The sequence below is a fragment of the Drosophila simulans genome, chromosome 3L (assembly GCF_016746395.2).
Source record: "Drosophila simulans strain w501 chromosome 3L, Prin_Dsim_3.1, whole genome shotgun sequence".
In the NCBI taxonomy this organism is placed as follows: Eukaryota; Metazoa; Arthropoda; class Insecta; order Diptera; family Drosophilidae; genus Drosophila; species Drosophila simulans.
Genome location: NC_052522.2, coordinates 13,733,018 through 13,748,196, shown reverse-complemented (window position 1 = coordinate 13,748,196; position 15,179 = coordinate 13,733,018). Strand labels below are relative to the sequence as shown.

At 45.3% G+C, this 15,179-nt stretch overlaps 6 protein-coding genes across 8 annotated transcripts; 3 read left to right on the top strand and 3 right to left on the bottom strand.

The window, feature by feature from the left end:
• Positions 1-14: 14 nt before the first annotated feature.
• Positions 15-3,724, bottom strand: LOC6737992 (heat shock 70 kDa protein cognate 1). Of its 2 annotated transcripts, none has more exons than XM_016171445.3 (3): positions 3,395-3,724; positions 3,028-3,237; positions 15-1,868 (listed from the first exon to the last, which is right to left on the bottom strand). In XM_016171445.3, the coding sequence occupies exons 2-3, from the start codon at positions 3,230-3,232 to the stop codon at positions 148-150; spliced, it is 1,926 nt and encodes a 641-aa protein (XP_016031790.1). In that variant the 5' UTR covers positions 3,233-3,237; positions 3,395-3,724; the 3' UTR covers positions 15-147. The 2 variants fall into 2 exon arrangements, with proteins under 2 accessions (XP_016031790.1, XP_016031791.1); XM_016171446.3 differs by having other exon boundaries at positions 3,028-3,243; positions 3,395-3,723.
• A 314-nt stretch (positions 3,725-4,038) lies between these two features.
• LOC27206231 lies at positions 4,039-5,637 on the top strand. Its single transcript, XM_039293753.2, has one exon. It carries the CDS (start codon positions 4,335-4,337, stop codon positions 4,605-4,607), a length of 273 nt encoding a protein of 90 aa, XP_039149687.1. The 5' UTR covers positions 4,039-4,334; the 3' UTR covers positions 4,608-5,637.
• On the bottom strand, positions 4,630-12,504 carry LOC6737990. The gene is made up of 6 exons (XM_016171444.3): positions 12,285-12,504; positions 12,048-12,154; positions 9,057-9,112; positions 6,658-8,997; positions 6,441-6,596; positions 4,630-6,359 (listed from the first exon to the last, which is right to left on the bottom strand). The coding sequence occupies exons 1-6, from the start codon at positions 12,329-12,331 to the stop codon at positions 6,117-6,119; spliced, it is 2,949 nt and encodes a 982-aa protein (XP_016031787.1). The 5' UTR covers positions 12,332-12,504; the 3' UTR covers positions 4,630-6,116.
• On the bottom strand, positions 9,119-11,441 carry LOC27209181 (nuclear RNA export factor 1). The gene has a single exon (XM_016184665.3). It carries the CDS (start codon positions 11,131-11,133, stop codon positions 9,265-9,267), a length of 1,869 nt encoding a protein of 622 aa, XP_016031788.1. The 5' UTR covers positions 11,134-11,441; the 3' UTR covers positions 9,119-9,264.
• Positions 12,505-12,918: 414 nt separating the features above from the next.
• LOC123327196 (uncharacterized zinc finger protein CG2678-like) lies at positions 12,919-13,350 on the top strand. Its single transcript, XM_044922897.1, has 2 exons — positions 12,919-13,283; positions 13,322-13,350. The coding sequence occupies exons 1-2, from the start codon at positions 13,055-13,057 to the stop codon at positions 13,348-13,350; spliced, it is 258 nt and encodes an 85-aa protein (XP_044778832.1). The 5' UTR covers positions 12,919-13,054.
• Positions 13,155-15,006, top strand: LOC6737989 (zinc finger protein 501). 2 transcript variants are annotated; one of them, XM_044922965.1, is made up of 3 exons: positions 13,155-13,283; positions 13,351-13,541; positions 13,646-15,006. In XM_044922965.1, the coding sequence occupies exons 2-3, from the start codon at positions 13,373-13,375 to the stop codon at positions 14,884-14,886; spliced, it is 1,410 nt and encodes a 469-aa protein (XP_044778900.1). In that variant the 5' UTR covers positions 13,155-13,283; positions 13,351-13,372; the 3' UTR covers positions 14,887-15,006. The 2 variants fall into 2 exon arrangements, with proteins under 2 accessions (XP_044778900.1, XP_044778901.1); XM_044922966.1 differs by lacking the exon at positions 13,155-13,283 and having other exon boundaries at positions 13,406-13,584.
• The last annotated feature ends 173 nt before the right edge of the window (positions 15,007-15,179 follow it).

Here is a 15,179-nt window from a genome sequence, read left to right as displayed (position 1 = left end):
TTCCAGAGCCCGTGTAAAATGTAGAAATCAGAAGACTGTAAATTTATTTACGAAAGATTTTAGCGGTGAATAAGAATTTTCGAGATGCTGGGGATTTCAAACAATTTTAAAATCAAGCTGGGGAACCCAAAGTAAAATTCTACTTCACTAATCAACCTCCTCGATGGTGGGACCCGAGCCGCCAGTTGCTCCTGGATTGGAGCCTCCGGCAGTTGGAGGTGGTGCCATTCCAGCGCCCTGGTACAACCTCGTGATGATCGGACTGCAGATCCTCTCCAGTTCCTGCTGCCTGTGCTCGAACTCCTGCCGTTCGGCCAGTTGATTGGCATCCAACCAGGCAATTGTTTCACTGGACCGCTGCTGTATGGTCTCCCGATCCGCGGGGCTAAAGCGGCTGCTCAGATTTTGATCGTCCAGAGTGGAGCGCAGCTGGAAGCAGTACGACTCCAGCTGATTCTTGGCATTGATGCGATCGCGTTGCTGCTCATCCGCCTGGCGATAAGCCTCCGCATCATTGACCATCCGCTCGATGTCCTCCTTGGAGAGACGGCCCTTGTCATTGGTGATGGTGATGCGGTTCTCCTTTCCCGTTGACTTTTCCAGTGCCGTCACATTGAGTATTCCATTGGCATCGATGTCAAAGGTCACCTCCACCTGGGGCACTCCGCGTGGAGCCGGTGGAATTGCCGAGAGTTCAAACTTACCCAGGCTGTTGTTATCCCGCGTCATCGCCCGCTCACCCTCGAACACCTGGATAAGCACACCTGGCTGGTTGTCCGCATAAGTGGTAAAGATTTGCGTTTGCTTGGTGGGTATGGTGGTGTTCCTCTTAATCAGTGTGGTCATCACTCCACCAGCGGTCTCAATACCCAGAGACAGAGGAGTGACATCCAGCAGGAGCAGATCCTGCACTGCCTCCGATGTATCGCCATGGAGGATGGCAGCCTGCACTGCAGCACCATAGGCCACCGCCTCATCGGGATTAATGGACTTGTTTAGATCCTTGCCGTTGAAGAAGTCCTGCAGCAGGCGTTGCACTTTGGGAATCCTGGTGGAGCCACCCACAAGGACGATGTCGTGTATCTGGCCCTTGTCCATCTTGGCATCGCGCAGCGCCTTGGCCACGGGTTCCATGGTACCACGGAACAGATCGCCATTCAACTCTTCGAAGCGGGCTCGTGTCACCGAGGTGTAGAAGTCGACGCCCTCAAAGAGGGAATCGATCTCGATGCTGGCCTGCGTGGACGAGGAGAGCGTGCGCTTTGCCCTTTCGCAGGCGGTGCGGAGTCGCCTCAAGGCACGCTTGTTCTGGCCCAGATCCTTCTTATGTTTGCGCTGAAACTCCTGTACGAAGTGGTTTACCAGTCGGTTATCGAAGTCTTCTCCGCCGAGATGGGTGTCGCCAGCGGTGGCCTTCACCTCGAAGATGCCATCCTCGATGGTCAGCACGGATACGTCGAAGGTACCACCACCAAGGTCGAAGATCAGGACATTTCGTTCGCTGGTGCCCTGCTTATCCAAGCCGTAGGCTATGGCCGCCGCCGTTGGTTCGTTGATAATGCGAAGGACATTCAATCCCGCAATGGCACCCGCATCCTTGGTGGCCTGGCGCTGGGAGTCGTTGAAGTACGCCGGAACGGTGACCACCGCATCTGTCACCGAGCCGCCCAAATAGGCCTCCGCGGTCTCTCGCATTTTCGTCAGCACCATCGAGGACACCTCCTCCGGATAGAAGCTCTTCCGTTCGCCCTTGTACTCCACCCGGATGCGGGGCTTTCCGTTCTCGGCGAACACCTCGAAGGGCCAATGCTTCATGTCCGACTGAACGGTGGCGTCGTCGAAACGGCGGCCAATCAGCCGCTTGGCATCTGCAAGTCAGAATCACTCGATCAGAATCCAATGAAACAACATCAGCGCACTTGGACAACATATTTACTTTATTAGCTAACATATACGGGGTGTGTTGGGATAATAAATATGTGGCATTGTGTGTCTGGAATTTTGGGCTTGTTTTGTGTTTCTGGGCAGGTCTGGGCTTTCTATGAGGATTTCTATACGGACCCTGAGACTGAAATGAAAGTACAAAAAATAGAAAGAAGGCTTGCATTAGATCTGCTCAGCAAATCTTTTGGATGGGTGCATGGAAAATGTTTAGAGAAACGACTAAACGAATGCTGGAATACTATTTACATAAATGAAAAGAAATAATAGTTGAAAAATTGAATAATTTTGGTTTGGTTAGAATGTTCGGGATAGTTTGGAATTGAAGTGTTTGAATTCGAAAGAAAAAGTTTAGAAATATTTAAGATTATATATTTAAGATTTGAAGGGTATAATTTTAACTTTAGGAAGTACCTAAATTACTCAGGATCATGGCTCAACAAACAATTGAGTAATTGTTTGTTTTCAGTAGCTTGGATTTTTGGAAACTCTTGTTGAGAAAACTCTATTTTAAATATATTCGATTCGATTTTCAGAAAACATTGTTGAGAAAAATATGCGACATTCCACACGCAGCACTAAAAATATTTATGCGAAAGCAAACATTTCTGACAATCCATAACAACTTGCACTGAGACCTATTTTCATTTATTTGGCCAACACAAATGATGCCAATAAACATGGCAAAAGTTTTTGTTGGCACGGACTGAGCCTTAAATGCCATTGGGAGTATGAGAATCCGCATCATAGACGCGCCACGGGTGGCGGGAAAACAGACCGAAAGAACTGACACAACAAGTGGAGGTGTCACTAGACCAAATGGATGAGGGAAGAAACCAACGGGGAGTGGATATGGATTTCAGTGGGAGGCGAGATTTTCTCTCGCATTGGGAGTGAAATGCATTTTTTGGCGCCAGTGAGTGAGAATTTCTTAAAATAAACTCGAAAGCGAGATAATAAAGAAAATATGCGCACAGTTCATTCATGAAAATGTTGCCAGTAATTAAAAGTGATCATGGCGAGAGATCGAGACCCAGGCAGAGATCAACTAAGATCTGTGGCAGGGACAATGCGAACGATACTCACCGAAGATCGTGTTGTTGGGATTCATGGCCACCTGGTTCTTGGCCGCATCGCCGATCAGACGCTCCGACTCCGTGAAAGCCACATAGCTCGGCGTGGTGCGATTGCCCTGGTCGTTGGCGATGATCTCCACCTTGCCATGCTGAAAGACACCGACACACGAGTACGTGGTACCAAGATCAATGCCAACCGCTGGTAATTTGGGCATCTCAGCTGTGGCTTTAATTAGACCCCACCACCGCGTCCAAGGTCCCGCCGAGAGATCGAGAACGAGAATAAGGCGAGCCGAAACGGAATAGAAATCGAAAATGAAATTAGAATCACTGTCTCCCCATTTGGTCTGGTTACACAACGGACTCGAGATCCTCACCCAAATACTCCAGGCAGTCAGCGCTGGTCCTTTAGAATGCGAAGCGATATAGATACAGGGAGATGATCAGGAAGAGTAGCACAAAGGTCAGGACTCGGAAGAATTCGAGCGCCTTTTCTCTTTGCAGCTCCACAGCGTCTTCCGTTTGTCCTCAGGTTGCCACGATGAAATCCTATTGATCCTGCCTGCTACCAACTTCGCCTTCTAGTGCTCTTTCTTGGGTATTCTCGAACCAGCTATGTATATTTCATATATATATATATATATATATATGATCACTAAAAGATTGCAAGATGCACGCGCCACGAATGCCCCCAGAGAACTGACAGCCCGAGTGTTGCGACAACCGATCCGATCCCTTGCCAAAATAGTTCGATCATCGACGATGCTCTGCAACATAGCATCGGAATTATTCGGTTGCGAGATTGATTAAATATTCTCACCTGGCCGTGTTTTGATCTTCATCTAGTAACAGCTACTACTACTAGTACGTCACCGAAAACAGAACTCGTAAGATGGATTACTAAAGAAAATCTCTTCAGTCTAATAACCACGAACAATAAAAATACAAAAAAAATTAACAATACATTCTAAATTAAGCCACAAGGTACTAAGTCTAAAATCAATAGCTGTGATCTTACAGATTTTAGGGGTATATATTTATGTATGTAAATAAGAAACTGCACTACTTCCGAATATCTGTGTTAATATACAAACAATAAAAGCAAGTATACCTGCCAAAGTCAAGGCTTTTCATCGATGTTGTTTGGAATCCCATCTACTAATACCTAACCACCAGACTCTTGACCTTCCAAACATATGTTCTGTATTTCTTGACACAAAACCAGAAACTTACATACATTGAATGGTGTGCCATATAAATGTCCCACCTGAGAGGTTTTGAATTATTAACTGCTGGACCATTCAGAGAATAACAACGATGAAGTACTTTGTGATCTGTGTTTTAGCTGGAATCGTTCTTTTCCAGGCGGCATCGGGATTCAAGCGGCGAGTGATCTATGTGGTACCAGCCACCACAACGAACACAACGACAGCACCATTGAACGCCACGGCGAACGCCACGGCGACCGCCCCCGAAGCTCCTGAGGTGGCTTACAAGGTGGTCTTCTGTTCCTGGAAGAACAACTGGTGTCGTCCCGCCTCGAACACCGTGAGCAATTGCAAGTGGGGCATCTGCAAGTTCAATGGATAAAACTCAATAAAAGAAACGTTGATAATGTTTAGCACAAATCTCTTGGGTTTTATTTTTGAAAGTCTGGCTTGGTCAAAAAAGAGACTTGCTGGAACGGTTTCTTTCTTAACTTGATACTGGGAAAACCACACGGATCTGACCCGATGCATTGTAAGGCTCATATGAAAGCGTTAGCAAAAATTATAATCCATACTAGTCTTAGTAGCTAACTAAATTCGATCCATGCAAATCATCACCGAATAGGATTAAAGCTTAATGGGTTAGCGCTAGGATACAAAATAGAGGCTTGGTTTGGGTTAGTTATATGGTTATTGGTTAGTTGATGAGGGTGAAACAATACTTGTCCCTATAGAAGGGTGCTTACAGATTAAACTAATTCTAATAACTAGGGTTAAACAATGCGTACTAAACTTAACTTAGGATATGCATGTGTGATGGACAAAGACTTCAATAGATTGAAGATCTTTAGGATTTCATTTTTGACCAATACGGCATAGATTTATTAAGACATTTTTCGATGGTAACTAACAAAAGTTTAGATTCACTTTTCAATTTGGCAACCGAAAATAACTGAAAACTGAATTTTTCAGATGGTTTACAAAAATCTATATAATATGTATGTATATAGCACATCAGCAGAGCCGAAGTTTATAATTTTCATTAGGATACAAAGGGAATTGTAATATACTGTGCACCTCATGAAATTACAAGTATGATCATTTTCGTTTCAGAACTAGCAATAGCAAAATATAAACAGGTCATTAACCTTCTGGTCTAAGTATCTGATGAGTCAATGTATATTGCTATCGTTTATTTTTTTTTGTATTTGTATATATATGCGATAATAATAGATAATATTGTAAGTTCGATTTTTAACACGTTTCTCAATACTCTTATCAGTTACTATCAATTTTAGTTTGGTTTCATACGTTCCTTTTTTTTGTGGTTTAGTGGCCACTGAGCAGGATCTTATTGTATATTCGTTATTTAGTAATATTTATTCGATTTGCTTGCTTGCTTTGCCGCTTCACTCCGTGCGTCAACAAAAAATAACGTTCGTAGAATTTTTGCATCGCTTTACAAAAATATACAGTTATTATCAATTCATTATCGTTATTATTTCTCGCTTAAATCTTCTCTTTCTCTTCCCCTAAATCGTTTGTTTTATTATTATGGTTCGTAAGGCAAAGTTCGTGTTGATGTATTTGTTCTATATATAAATGTATGCGGTTCTGGGAGTGCGTAATTGTTTTACAAGTCGCCAAGTTCTCTATTTCTGTATCGTTCAACTAAATGCACAATTTGTCGTAATATTAATTCAAAATCATAGTTGCTAGTGCCTTGAAATCACTAGGCAAGATGAGCATCTATGCTGGGATGACAAACACAAAAATAGAGCTAAACACAAAGTACAAAAAGAATACACTATTTTACTGATAACATGGAAAGTCGGTTCAGGCGGGGATGTGACATATGCATACAATCGGCGGCGGTGAAAGTGATCAGCTCTCAGCGCCTCACAATGCTGGAAGGTCGCGGCAGACCGCTACGCTTTATTTGCGATGGTGGTCTCAACCCCGAGGGCTTTGGTATGCCGGTCGCTCCCGTGGTCACTTGGGTCAGCTTAGAGGTGAGCGCCTGCATGTCGAAGGTTTGCTGTGGATTCTGTTGAGGAACATTTCCGCCGTTGACGGTTCTACCGGTGTCCTTGTGGCCATAGAGGCTGCCACGCGAAGAAGCTGAGGAGAGGCTCTGAAATATTTAGCACCGAGATTAGCAGTTTCCAATTTTATTTTTAACTAAGCACAAAAGCTAAATCTTGCATTGACTAACCTCAGGAGTGTCTGCCTCTGGTGCCGTCTTAACACTCAGACTGTAATATCCGGACGAGGGTCGAGCTAAACCATTAGCTCCTACTCGTTTCGGGGCAAGGCCAGGAGCACGCAGCCCACTCACCAATTTGGGTACTTTAAATACAGCGGAGTCATCCTGAGAAGTAAAAAAGATAAGAATTAAACAGGTAGATAAGAAAAATAGTTTTGAAACTAACCTCTTGGGCTTGAGTTGGTCCACGCAATCCGCTCATAAGCTTGCTGGGCTGCGCACTGGGGCGCCGCAGTCCACCACCCAAACTAGGTCTTGGCAGGGCTCCAGAGCCAACGCCGCTCATCGTGGAGGACAAATTGTGGAACGATTTGGACTTAATACCCATCGGGCTCTTCAGCTCCCCGTTACCGTTGGCCGGCACTGTAACAGTAGTCGGCATAGCAGCGGCTGGAGTGGCGTTTAATCCCGCTCCAGCTGAAGTTGCCTTGCTTACCGTAGTAAACTTCTGCAGACCACTGATGTAGCGGGGCCTGGACAAGGAACGCGGTTGGGGAAGAGTCGACGCCGGCGCTGGCTCGGCTGGTATAGGCGCTTCCTGCTGCTGCGGACGTCGTTGGATAAGGCTCTTTTCCTTGGGTTTTTTGTAGGTCAGATAGTTACTCGCACTAGCATCTGTGTTGTTGCCAAGTGTTGTGGTCTGATCTCGACGAGAAAGTCGACCCGGTGGTGAACCCTGTCGCTGATCCTCCTCGTACCGAACATCTTCTAATAATTGCTTTTGCTCGTCCTCGACTTGCTGTGGTTCATCGTCTATACAAGGCACAATAATCTCCTGCTGCAGTCGCATTTCTTTCGAAATCTTAATGGTCTTGAAGCGATCGCGATCCCGCTCTCTTCGCTCCGGCAGCTTATAGCTTGACGGATCAGTCTCTGCTGCCACCTGGGACTTTGGAGGCTCTTCCGCTGGTTCGGGATCAGGATCTGGTGCAGGCTGCTCCACTTGTGGCATATCTCTACGCTGGACGATGAATGAGGCAGAGTTGGTGCTGGTCGAACTTCCATTACTGCCGTGCATTGCACTAAGGTTGACATCGTCATAGAGACGACTTCGGCGACTGAGCAGCCGTTCGCCACCACCGCCGCTGCTGTTGCTGCTGGAGTGGCTCTGATTTAGAACTGGGGTGTCCACCTTTTCGGCTGCCGACTGCGGCAATTCCTCTTCACGCTCCTCTGCCTCTGCCTCATCTCTATGGAAGCGCCGTTTGATGGTGTCTAGAGACTTTTGCATCTTCAGTTGCTCCTCGTTTAGCGTATTCACCTTGCCCAGCTCGGCAAGCATGTTCTCGAATTGCTCTTCGTCGCCTTGCTGGGCCAGCATCTCCACTTCCGCCTCAGCCAAGTCCATGACGCATTGCATCTGCCTGTGCTGTTCAGACATTTGCAGGTTGTAAGTGCCATCCAGCGGCTGTTCGATCTGCTCCAAGAGCTCCATGGTGTCCAGCACGAACTTCTCGCCGTTGAACGGAGCTGTTTTTGCCACGGGCTCAAAAGTGTTGTTTAATCGCCCTGGTGCTGTGCCAGTAGGTTTTTGCGGTGTGGCGCCAACAATTGGAGACAGGTTCATATCCCCCCTTCCCTTTAGGGTAGGTGTATATCCTGCCTTGTTATTATTGTTGTTATTGTGGTAGCAGTGGGAGCGCATGTTTGTTGTAAGTGGTGTGGAGGATTCCATGGTGAGCAAGGCCAGCTTCCTGTCAATATTTTCGGGCGTTTCACAGCGGCCCTCAGGAGTGTTGCAACCGTCGGTGAAGGTAGTATTCATCTGTCTACCTGTTAGCACCTGGGTCTCATCTGCTGTAGTAGCACTCGCAGTGGGTCTTTTGAATGTCGCATTTCCATCTACTGGCAGAGACTCAGACTCCGATTGCAGCGCAGAAGTTGTAAGGCTATCCACGAGGTTAAAAGTGGTGTCCCCGATCATCTCCTCACCCAAAATCATGGTACGCTGTAGGGCAGGACAAACTGCCGGCATTACAACGGGCATCGTTCGATCTGCGGCCAGGGGAATGGACATACTGTCTGTGCTGTTGTCCATTGTGCTGCAGCCGGAAGCCGTTTTGCTCAGTGTCAACGATATTTCGTCAATTTGCCCGATGTGCGAGTCTTTGATAAGAGTCCCATCGTCCTCACACATGGTCAGCGACTCCAGCGCCTTCCGATCCCGGATCATGTCACTGAGCGTATATCCGCCTATGCTGCCGCCGATTCCCATGTTATCAGTTGACTGGTTGGTAAGCGTAGTGGTAAGGTTTGGATCCTGCTCAAGACCAATTGTGGATTGAAGGAAGTTCAAGTTCGTAAAGTCTGCTGAGGTGATTAGCGAGTTGTTCATCCGTTCAGTGTTCATGGAGGAGCAGATGGAAGACGGCGGTGAGGTGTCTTGCAGGAAGGATTTGTGCATATTCGTCGTGACAAGACCGCCAATTTCCAGCTGGAGCATTGCTGGGGTACTCGCGACCGCCCCGGTTCCAACACCGCTGTCATTTCCCGCTCCATTTTGGCTCTGAAAAAATAAGATACTGTAATATACACTTTAATTTGCAATTGCTTATTTGTACTTACGAAATCCAGATTCCTACGCTTTGGGCGAGTAAAGGTTTTCGAATTGTGTTTGAAGGCTTTTGTAAATAAAAAAGTTTAAAAATAAATTAGATCCTTGAGTTCTGCACTCGTTGAAGTAATGAATAGTAATGTATGGTGTCTTAACCGATAGGTGCACGGTTTCTTAAAGCTATTTGTTTGATTTGTTTCATTTTTCTTTTGTTCATATTTAAAGGTCATTGCATCCGAACATTAGGTCCCCATCAATGTCCAGTTCAAAGCTATTCTCATCGGCCAGTAAAATATCCTCCATTTCCTCGTCCAAAGAATTTCGGCTGGGAGTCCATGGACCAATGGGTACTAGTGGTGGCATATCGTTGAAGTTCTCACTGGGAAGATGGTCCATCTGGGAATCTGAAAGGCTTATTTTCTTCACTGCCTGATTAAGAGGATTCAGCTCTTCACCTAAAAGGGGGCTAGAAATTTGGACTTTCTTTTTAGCCTTAGTTTTGATGTGCAATGTCTTTACAGCTGTCGCTGCAGGTTTATTTATTTTGTTTACCGACGGGTCGGTATTTATCAAATTAGTTTGTGGTTTAAATATAATTGTTTCCTTCGGCTCCGGCATAGTCGAAGTTATGCACAGCATGTCGTTGGTTATCAACCAGCCTGGCCTGTTGAGAGTTTGCAATACAAACGTCCGCTGAAAACGTCGTGGTTTCAGAGTATCCGATGATGTCTCCTCAAAGTATCCCGTCAACGTAAAGATGCGTAGACTCGAAGTGAACACCTGGATGTCTATCCCTACATTCTGTAAGTCTGTAAGCATCAAAGGCAAGCGGCTTAAAGCGAGTAGTAGCTCAGCGCTACCCACTTGCAGCTTGGCGTTTTGCGCAAACGAGGAGTGCTGGTGCTTCTGGTTTCTGTTGTACAGCTTGTAGCCGTAGACATAATTTAGTTGTACCGGCACGCTAAGCGAGAACATGGCTTGGTCGTCGTAGTACTTCTTAAGTTTGGAACGCTTTTCGGTATCGTCAAACATACTGTAGTATAAGCTTATGAAGCGTTGGCAAAACTCTATACCATTGGTTCCACCGCCTTGAAGTTGTTGAAACTTCGGAAGATTATCAACAGCTTCTGTACTTTCCCCCAACTGCACGCAACCATGAACATTTTTCAACTGGGGTAGCATTTTTCGAATGACGTCCACGCATTGCTTGGCCAAACCATTTCCTGCCAAAAAGATCGTCTTGCAACTCAGCTTGTTGATGTAATTGAGTTCTCCCAAATCTTGAATCCTGTTTGCGCTTATGTCCAATCGCTCTAGGCTGGCAAAACGTTGGGAATTTCCAGCAAAGGCTTTCAGGGAGCACAAATAATTGTTGCTCAGTACTATGCCGGTCACATGGGGAAATATCTGGCTTGATAGAACTAGAACGGTTTCTAGCAGCTTGACCACATGCAGCGGACAAAAGTGCACAGCCAACTCCGGACTGGCGTGGAACCTGGAGAGATCTAAGGTGTGTGAAGCCACCTCGTAGCGTGATCTAAGGGCCACCTCCACGGCAGTTGTAAATTCCTCTGTTATCTGGGTACCCATCACCGATTTGGGCAGACCGGGTGTGACACGCACCTCGATTTTCTGGCACGTGTTTATAACTGCTACTTCATCTTGCAAGCGTTTTAGGCGATTTGCGCTTAACAGGTTGTCCACCAGAAATTGTCCACGTGCCATATTATCTTCCGGTCCACTTCGCTTGAAGTTGAATATCTTCACCTTAATGGGCATCATCACCCACTTGAGCGCCACAAAAATGGAAGAATTGGAAACGCCGGCGCAGTTGGCGATGTACACCGTGGACCATCCGGTCACAGTGGCAACGCGGTGGTCCTCTTCGGTGGAAGAGATCGTGTCCAGCATGGATCCCATTTCTTGCTCATTTCCAATCAGCTTTTGTGCATATTCTCGAATTTTACTTTTCTCATTCAGATTATTTCGCAGATCGGCAAGCGGCGACTGTGAATTCACGTGCTTTTTGAGGTTTACGCCCAGGCGGCTGCCCGGCTCGTGGGATTTGGAATTGTCAAAGATTCGCATCGCGAAGTTTTCAAGAAACTAGTAAAATTACAAATTTATTTGAGAAAATGAACTCAGTAGTTAAATTCCGTCCACATTACTAGCAATCTCCGCGAGTTTACCATTTATTCAGTGTTAGTAAAGATCCAAAGGACGCTATGCAAAAGCACTGGATTTGTTCAGCACACTATTTGATATTTTACCGTTAGGTTAGTATTTAGCTAATTTTTTAACTTACTGGATAAATGCCAGTAAAATGTAATTTTCGTTCTTCCACTTCAACTATTGTTATCGCTAAAAGAATATTTTGTATATATTATTCAAAGTATTTAAAATATGTATGACTATTAAGTAACAAAGTTGTTGATCGAATTTCTAGCAATATTTGGAATTCTTGCATTCTACTTTGGAAAATCATTAAGATTCGCTCAAATGAAATCGCCTAATCGATTTTTGATCCTGGTCTTTAGTTCGGTGGTAATTGTTTATTTAATTGTGCCCAAATAGTTTATTTGTGTATTGCTTGATTGACTTTCGCTGGCTGGGCAGGAAGTAACTTGGATTTATATAATAATGTTTGCGTATATTGCGAGATTCTTGCCATATTAGCATAGCCAGTTTTTTTCCTTCAATATTATTGCCGTACCACGCACAGCTGTTCGCAATGGGAGCGCGTGTGTGTGTGTGCGTTTTGAGACTTGATTAATTACCGTAACAATAACATTGGCGCTGTTGCCAATTATGGCAATCGGCCACTTTGAAAGACAACGGTAACTACTGGCCAAGTAATGCTGCCCACATGCGACTTGAACTTTGTCAACGTAGCCGCCAGTTTAACCCAAATTTGATTTAGAAAGCGCAACTGCATAAAGTGCTGCACATGTGTGTATGTTTGAGTGCGATTGGGTGCATCGGTATGCGTGGAAAAGGCTTACCCTCGTTGTTGTACTGCAAGTGCGTTTGCTGCAACGGCGGCTGATTGTTCGTCTTCCACTGCTGCAATATGTTGGAGACATCGTCGTGGGTCTTATCCGCCAGAAATCTGCCAAGGAGTACCAGGCATATGAGTATTTATAGCATCGATGCCTCTGCCTGTGAAGTGCCAGCAGCAGTAGCAGCAGCTGCAGCAGCAACAACAACAGGAACAGAAACAACAGGAGTGTTTCACTCACATATATGAATCATCCTTTAGTGCCTCATCGATGTCCAGGATATCCATGTCCAGCGATGGGTGAAACTTTATGCTTAGCTTAATAACACTTGATGAAGACCTAAATCATTGCCAGAAACGACAACAAAAAGGCCTTCGGTCGCTTGTCTGTTTGGCCAATACAAGATACTAATTTTGCTCAAAGCTGATAGAGATGAGCGATATCTGCGAGTTCGTGGCGAGTCACTGGTATTTTTAAGCCGATGATTCACTCTTGTGACTGTGAAAGCGAAAGTGAAAGTGGACTATAGCAGCTGAATTTCAACTTAAATATGAGGATAAATATTAAAATGATAACCTTAAATAACAGAATCATTGCATTAACGCTTCTTAAAGATTATATGTTAATTAAACGTTTTTATAATACAGACTGATTTGTAATTATCAATTTATACTTGCTTAGTAAATTATTTATATGTAATATACTTAATTTCATTGTTAAAGGCTTTAATATAGATTTACATACATTTTGGATTTATTTTAATATAACAGGATCCTACCTATCAACACCATTGTTTTGAAAGCCGCAGAACTGTTCCCAGTCACAGTTAACCTCACGACGTTAATGGAGCTGGCAAATGAAACCTTATCGACTATCGAGTAATAATCGGATGCAGCTGACAACTCTGTGCGAATACGTTCACATTGACTACTTGGCAGGAGAGCAAGTGCCCAACATTTGTTGATTCTTTTGAAATTCCAGCCTCTGTGGTTGGGAGATCATCGGGAAAAATGGAAAGATCAGCGGACGACAGCATGGGAAAGAACTGCAGAGCCTGCGCCGAACACTCATCCATACTGGTGGACCTCTTCTCCACGGAGATCTCTGATCCCCCCATTTGGGAAATGTTGAACTCAATTCTACCGGAGATCTGTCGCGTGAAACGGGATGAAATGCCGCAGAAGATCTGTCCTACCTGCCTGGTGGCCGCTCAAAATGCCTTTCATTTCCGGCACAAGTGTGAGAAGAGTTTCCAGTTCTTTTCCCAGCTCCTCCAGCTCGACAAATCAAACTCAAATCTGAGTAGATCCCGTTGCAGAAGAGGTACTATGAACCCATTAATACCCTTCGAGGTAGTCGGTTGCGAGGATCCATTGGACACAAACGTAACCAAATTGGACGCTAATCGGCCTGATGTAAAAACTGATATCGATGAGCCAACCGATGGAAAGGCAACTAATGGTCAGGAGAGTGAACCATTGCAAGAAGTTTTTGAAAGTAGGTCTATTCGATGTCATCCACTTTCACAAGAACTTCCATTGTACTGCTAAAATCTATTCTAGACTTGCCTAAAATTTGCTAAAATTTAAATATACTTTTAGTAACAATGAGCGATATTAAAACGGAAGATGAAATATCCATTCAGGAGACATTTGAAGACGCATTTGATGAAGAAAATGATAATCACAATACTGATAGCGAAGAGGAGGATTCAGACCAATGGACAGTGGGCTCGACTGAAGACCAAGATGAACCCTGGATTCCCGGCGGCGGAGGGCGCAAAACGGTTGGCGGCAATAATCAATCGTTGCTGTGCACAGAGTGTGGAGTGAGCTACTCGACGCAGAAGGCGTTGGCAAGGCACGTTGCCAAGCACAAGGAGCACGGTGATACACAAAAGCCGCACCTCTGCGACTTCTGCGGACGAGGATTTCGTACCAACGCCCAGCTAACGACCCATAGGCGCCGTCATACTGGAGAGCGTCCTTTTAAATGCCCCCACTGTCCTAAAGCTTATACGCATGGTCCGACTCTGAAGTCGCATATGCACACTCACGACGAGGAAAAGGGTCACAAGTGTCCACAGTGCGACAAAACCTTTTACACGAGAGGCAATCTTAGGGCCCATATACAGAGGCACACTGGCGAACGACCCTACAAGTGTCCCGACTGCCCACAAACCTTTGCCAAAAACTCTGGCCTTAAGTTGCACAGTCGTCTGCACAAGGAAGAGCGACCCTTTAAGTGTGAGCTCTGCGGCAAGGGATTTGTCCAGAACCAGCATTTGATCACCCACTTGCGGGTCCACAACGGGGATCGCCAGTTCAAGTGCCCCGACTGCGAGAAGTCATTCTTCGAAAAATCGAACATGATGAAACATCAGCGCACCCATTCGGGTATAAAGCCCTTTAAATGTGAGGAGTGCGGCCAAGCCTTCTCCCACAACCATCACCTGAAGAGTCATCTACGCATCCATACCGGCGAAAAGCCCTACAAGTGCGACCAGTGCGGCAAGGGTTTCAGTGCGAATCAGTCACTGATGAAGCATACCCTTTGGCACGTGGACAATAATGATCGGCCATTTAAATGTTCTCAGTGTCCCAAAGCCTATGACACTCAGCAGAGCTTACGGGGTCACGAGAAGACGCACAAAACCCCGGATGAGCCAAAAACGCTGCACCAATGCCCGCACTGCGACGTCAGGTTTGCTTTAAAAAAGACCCTGGACAAGCATATCACAAGCCACAAGATTCGACCGCACCCATGCTCGCAATGTCCAGAGGGATTTTTCTCCCAGAAGAGCTTAAAAAAGCACTTGCGACTTCACAACCTGAAGAAATAATACATGATCATCCTGTGGCCCCATCATAAGACCATTAGTTATAATAAGTGTTAAGTAGATGTAACTACACAATTTGTGTAAGGAAATCATTAAATTTGAACAATCTGATGTTACAAAAAATCATTGTTGTGGTATAATCGTAAGTTTATTGGTAAGTTATGTTATTTAAACAATCTAAAATTTCATTGTCCGTTCATTAAGGCAAGTTTTGTCTGTTGCACAGTTTCCAACAATTCCTGCGCCCTTCCGATTGCCAGCTGATGAATATTTCTATTTGCTATAACATAAATGCC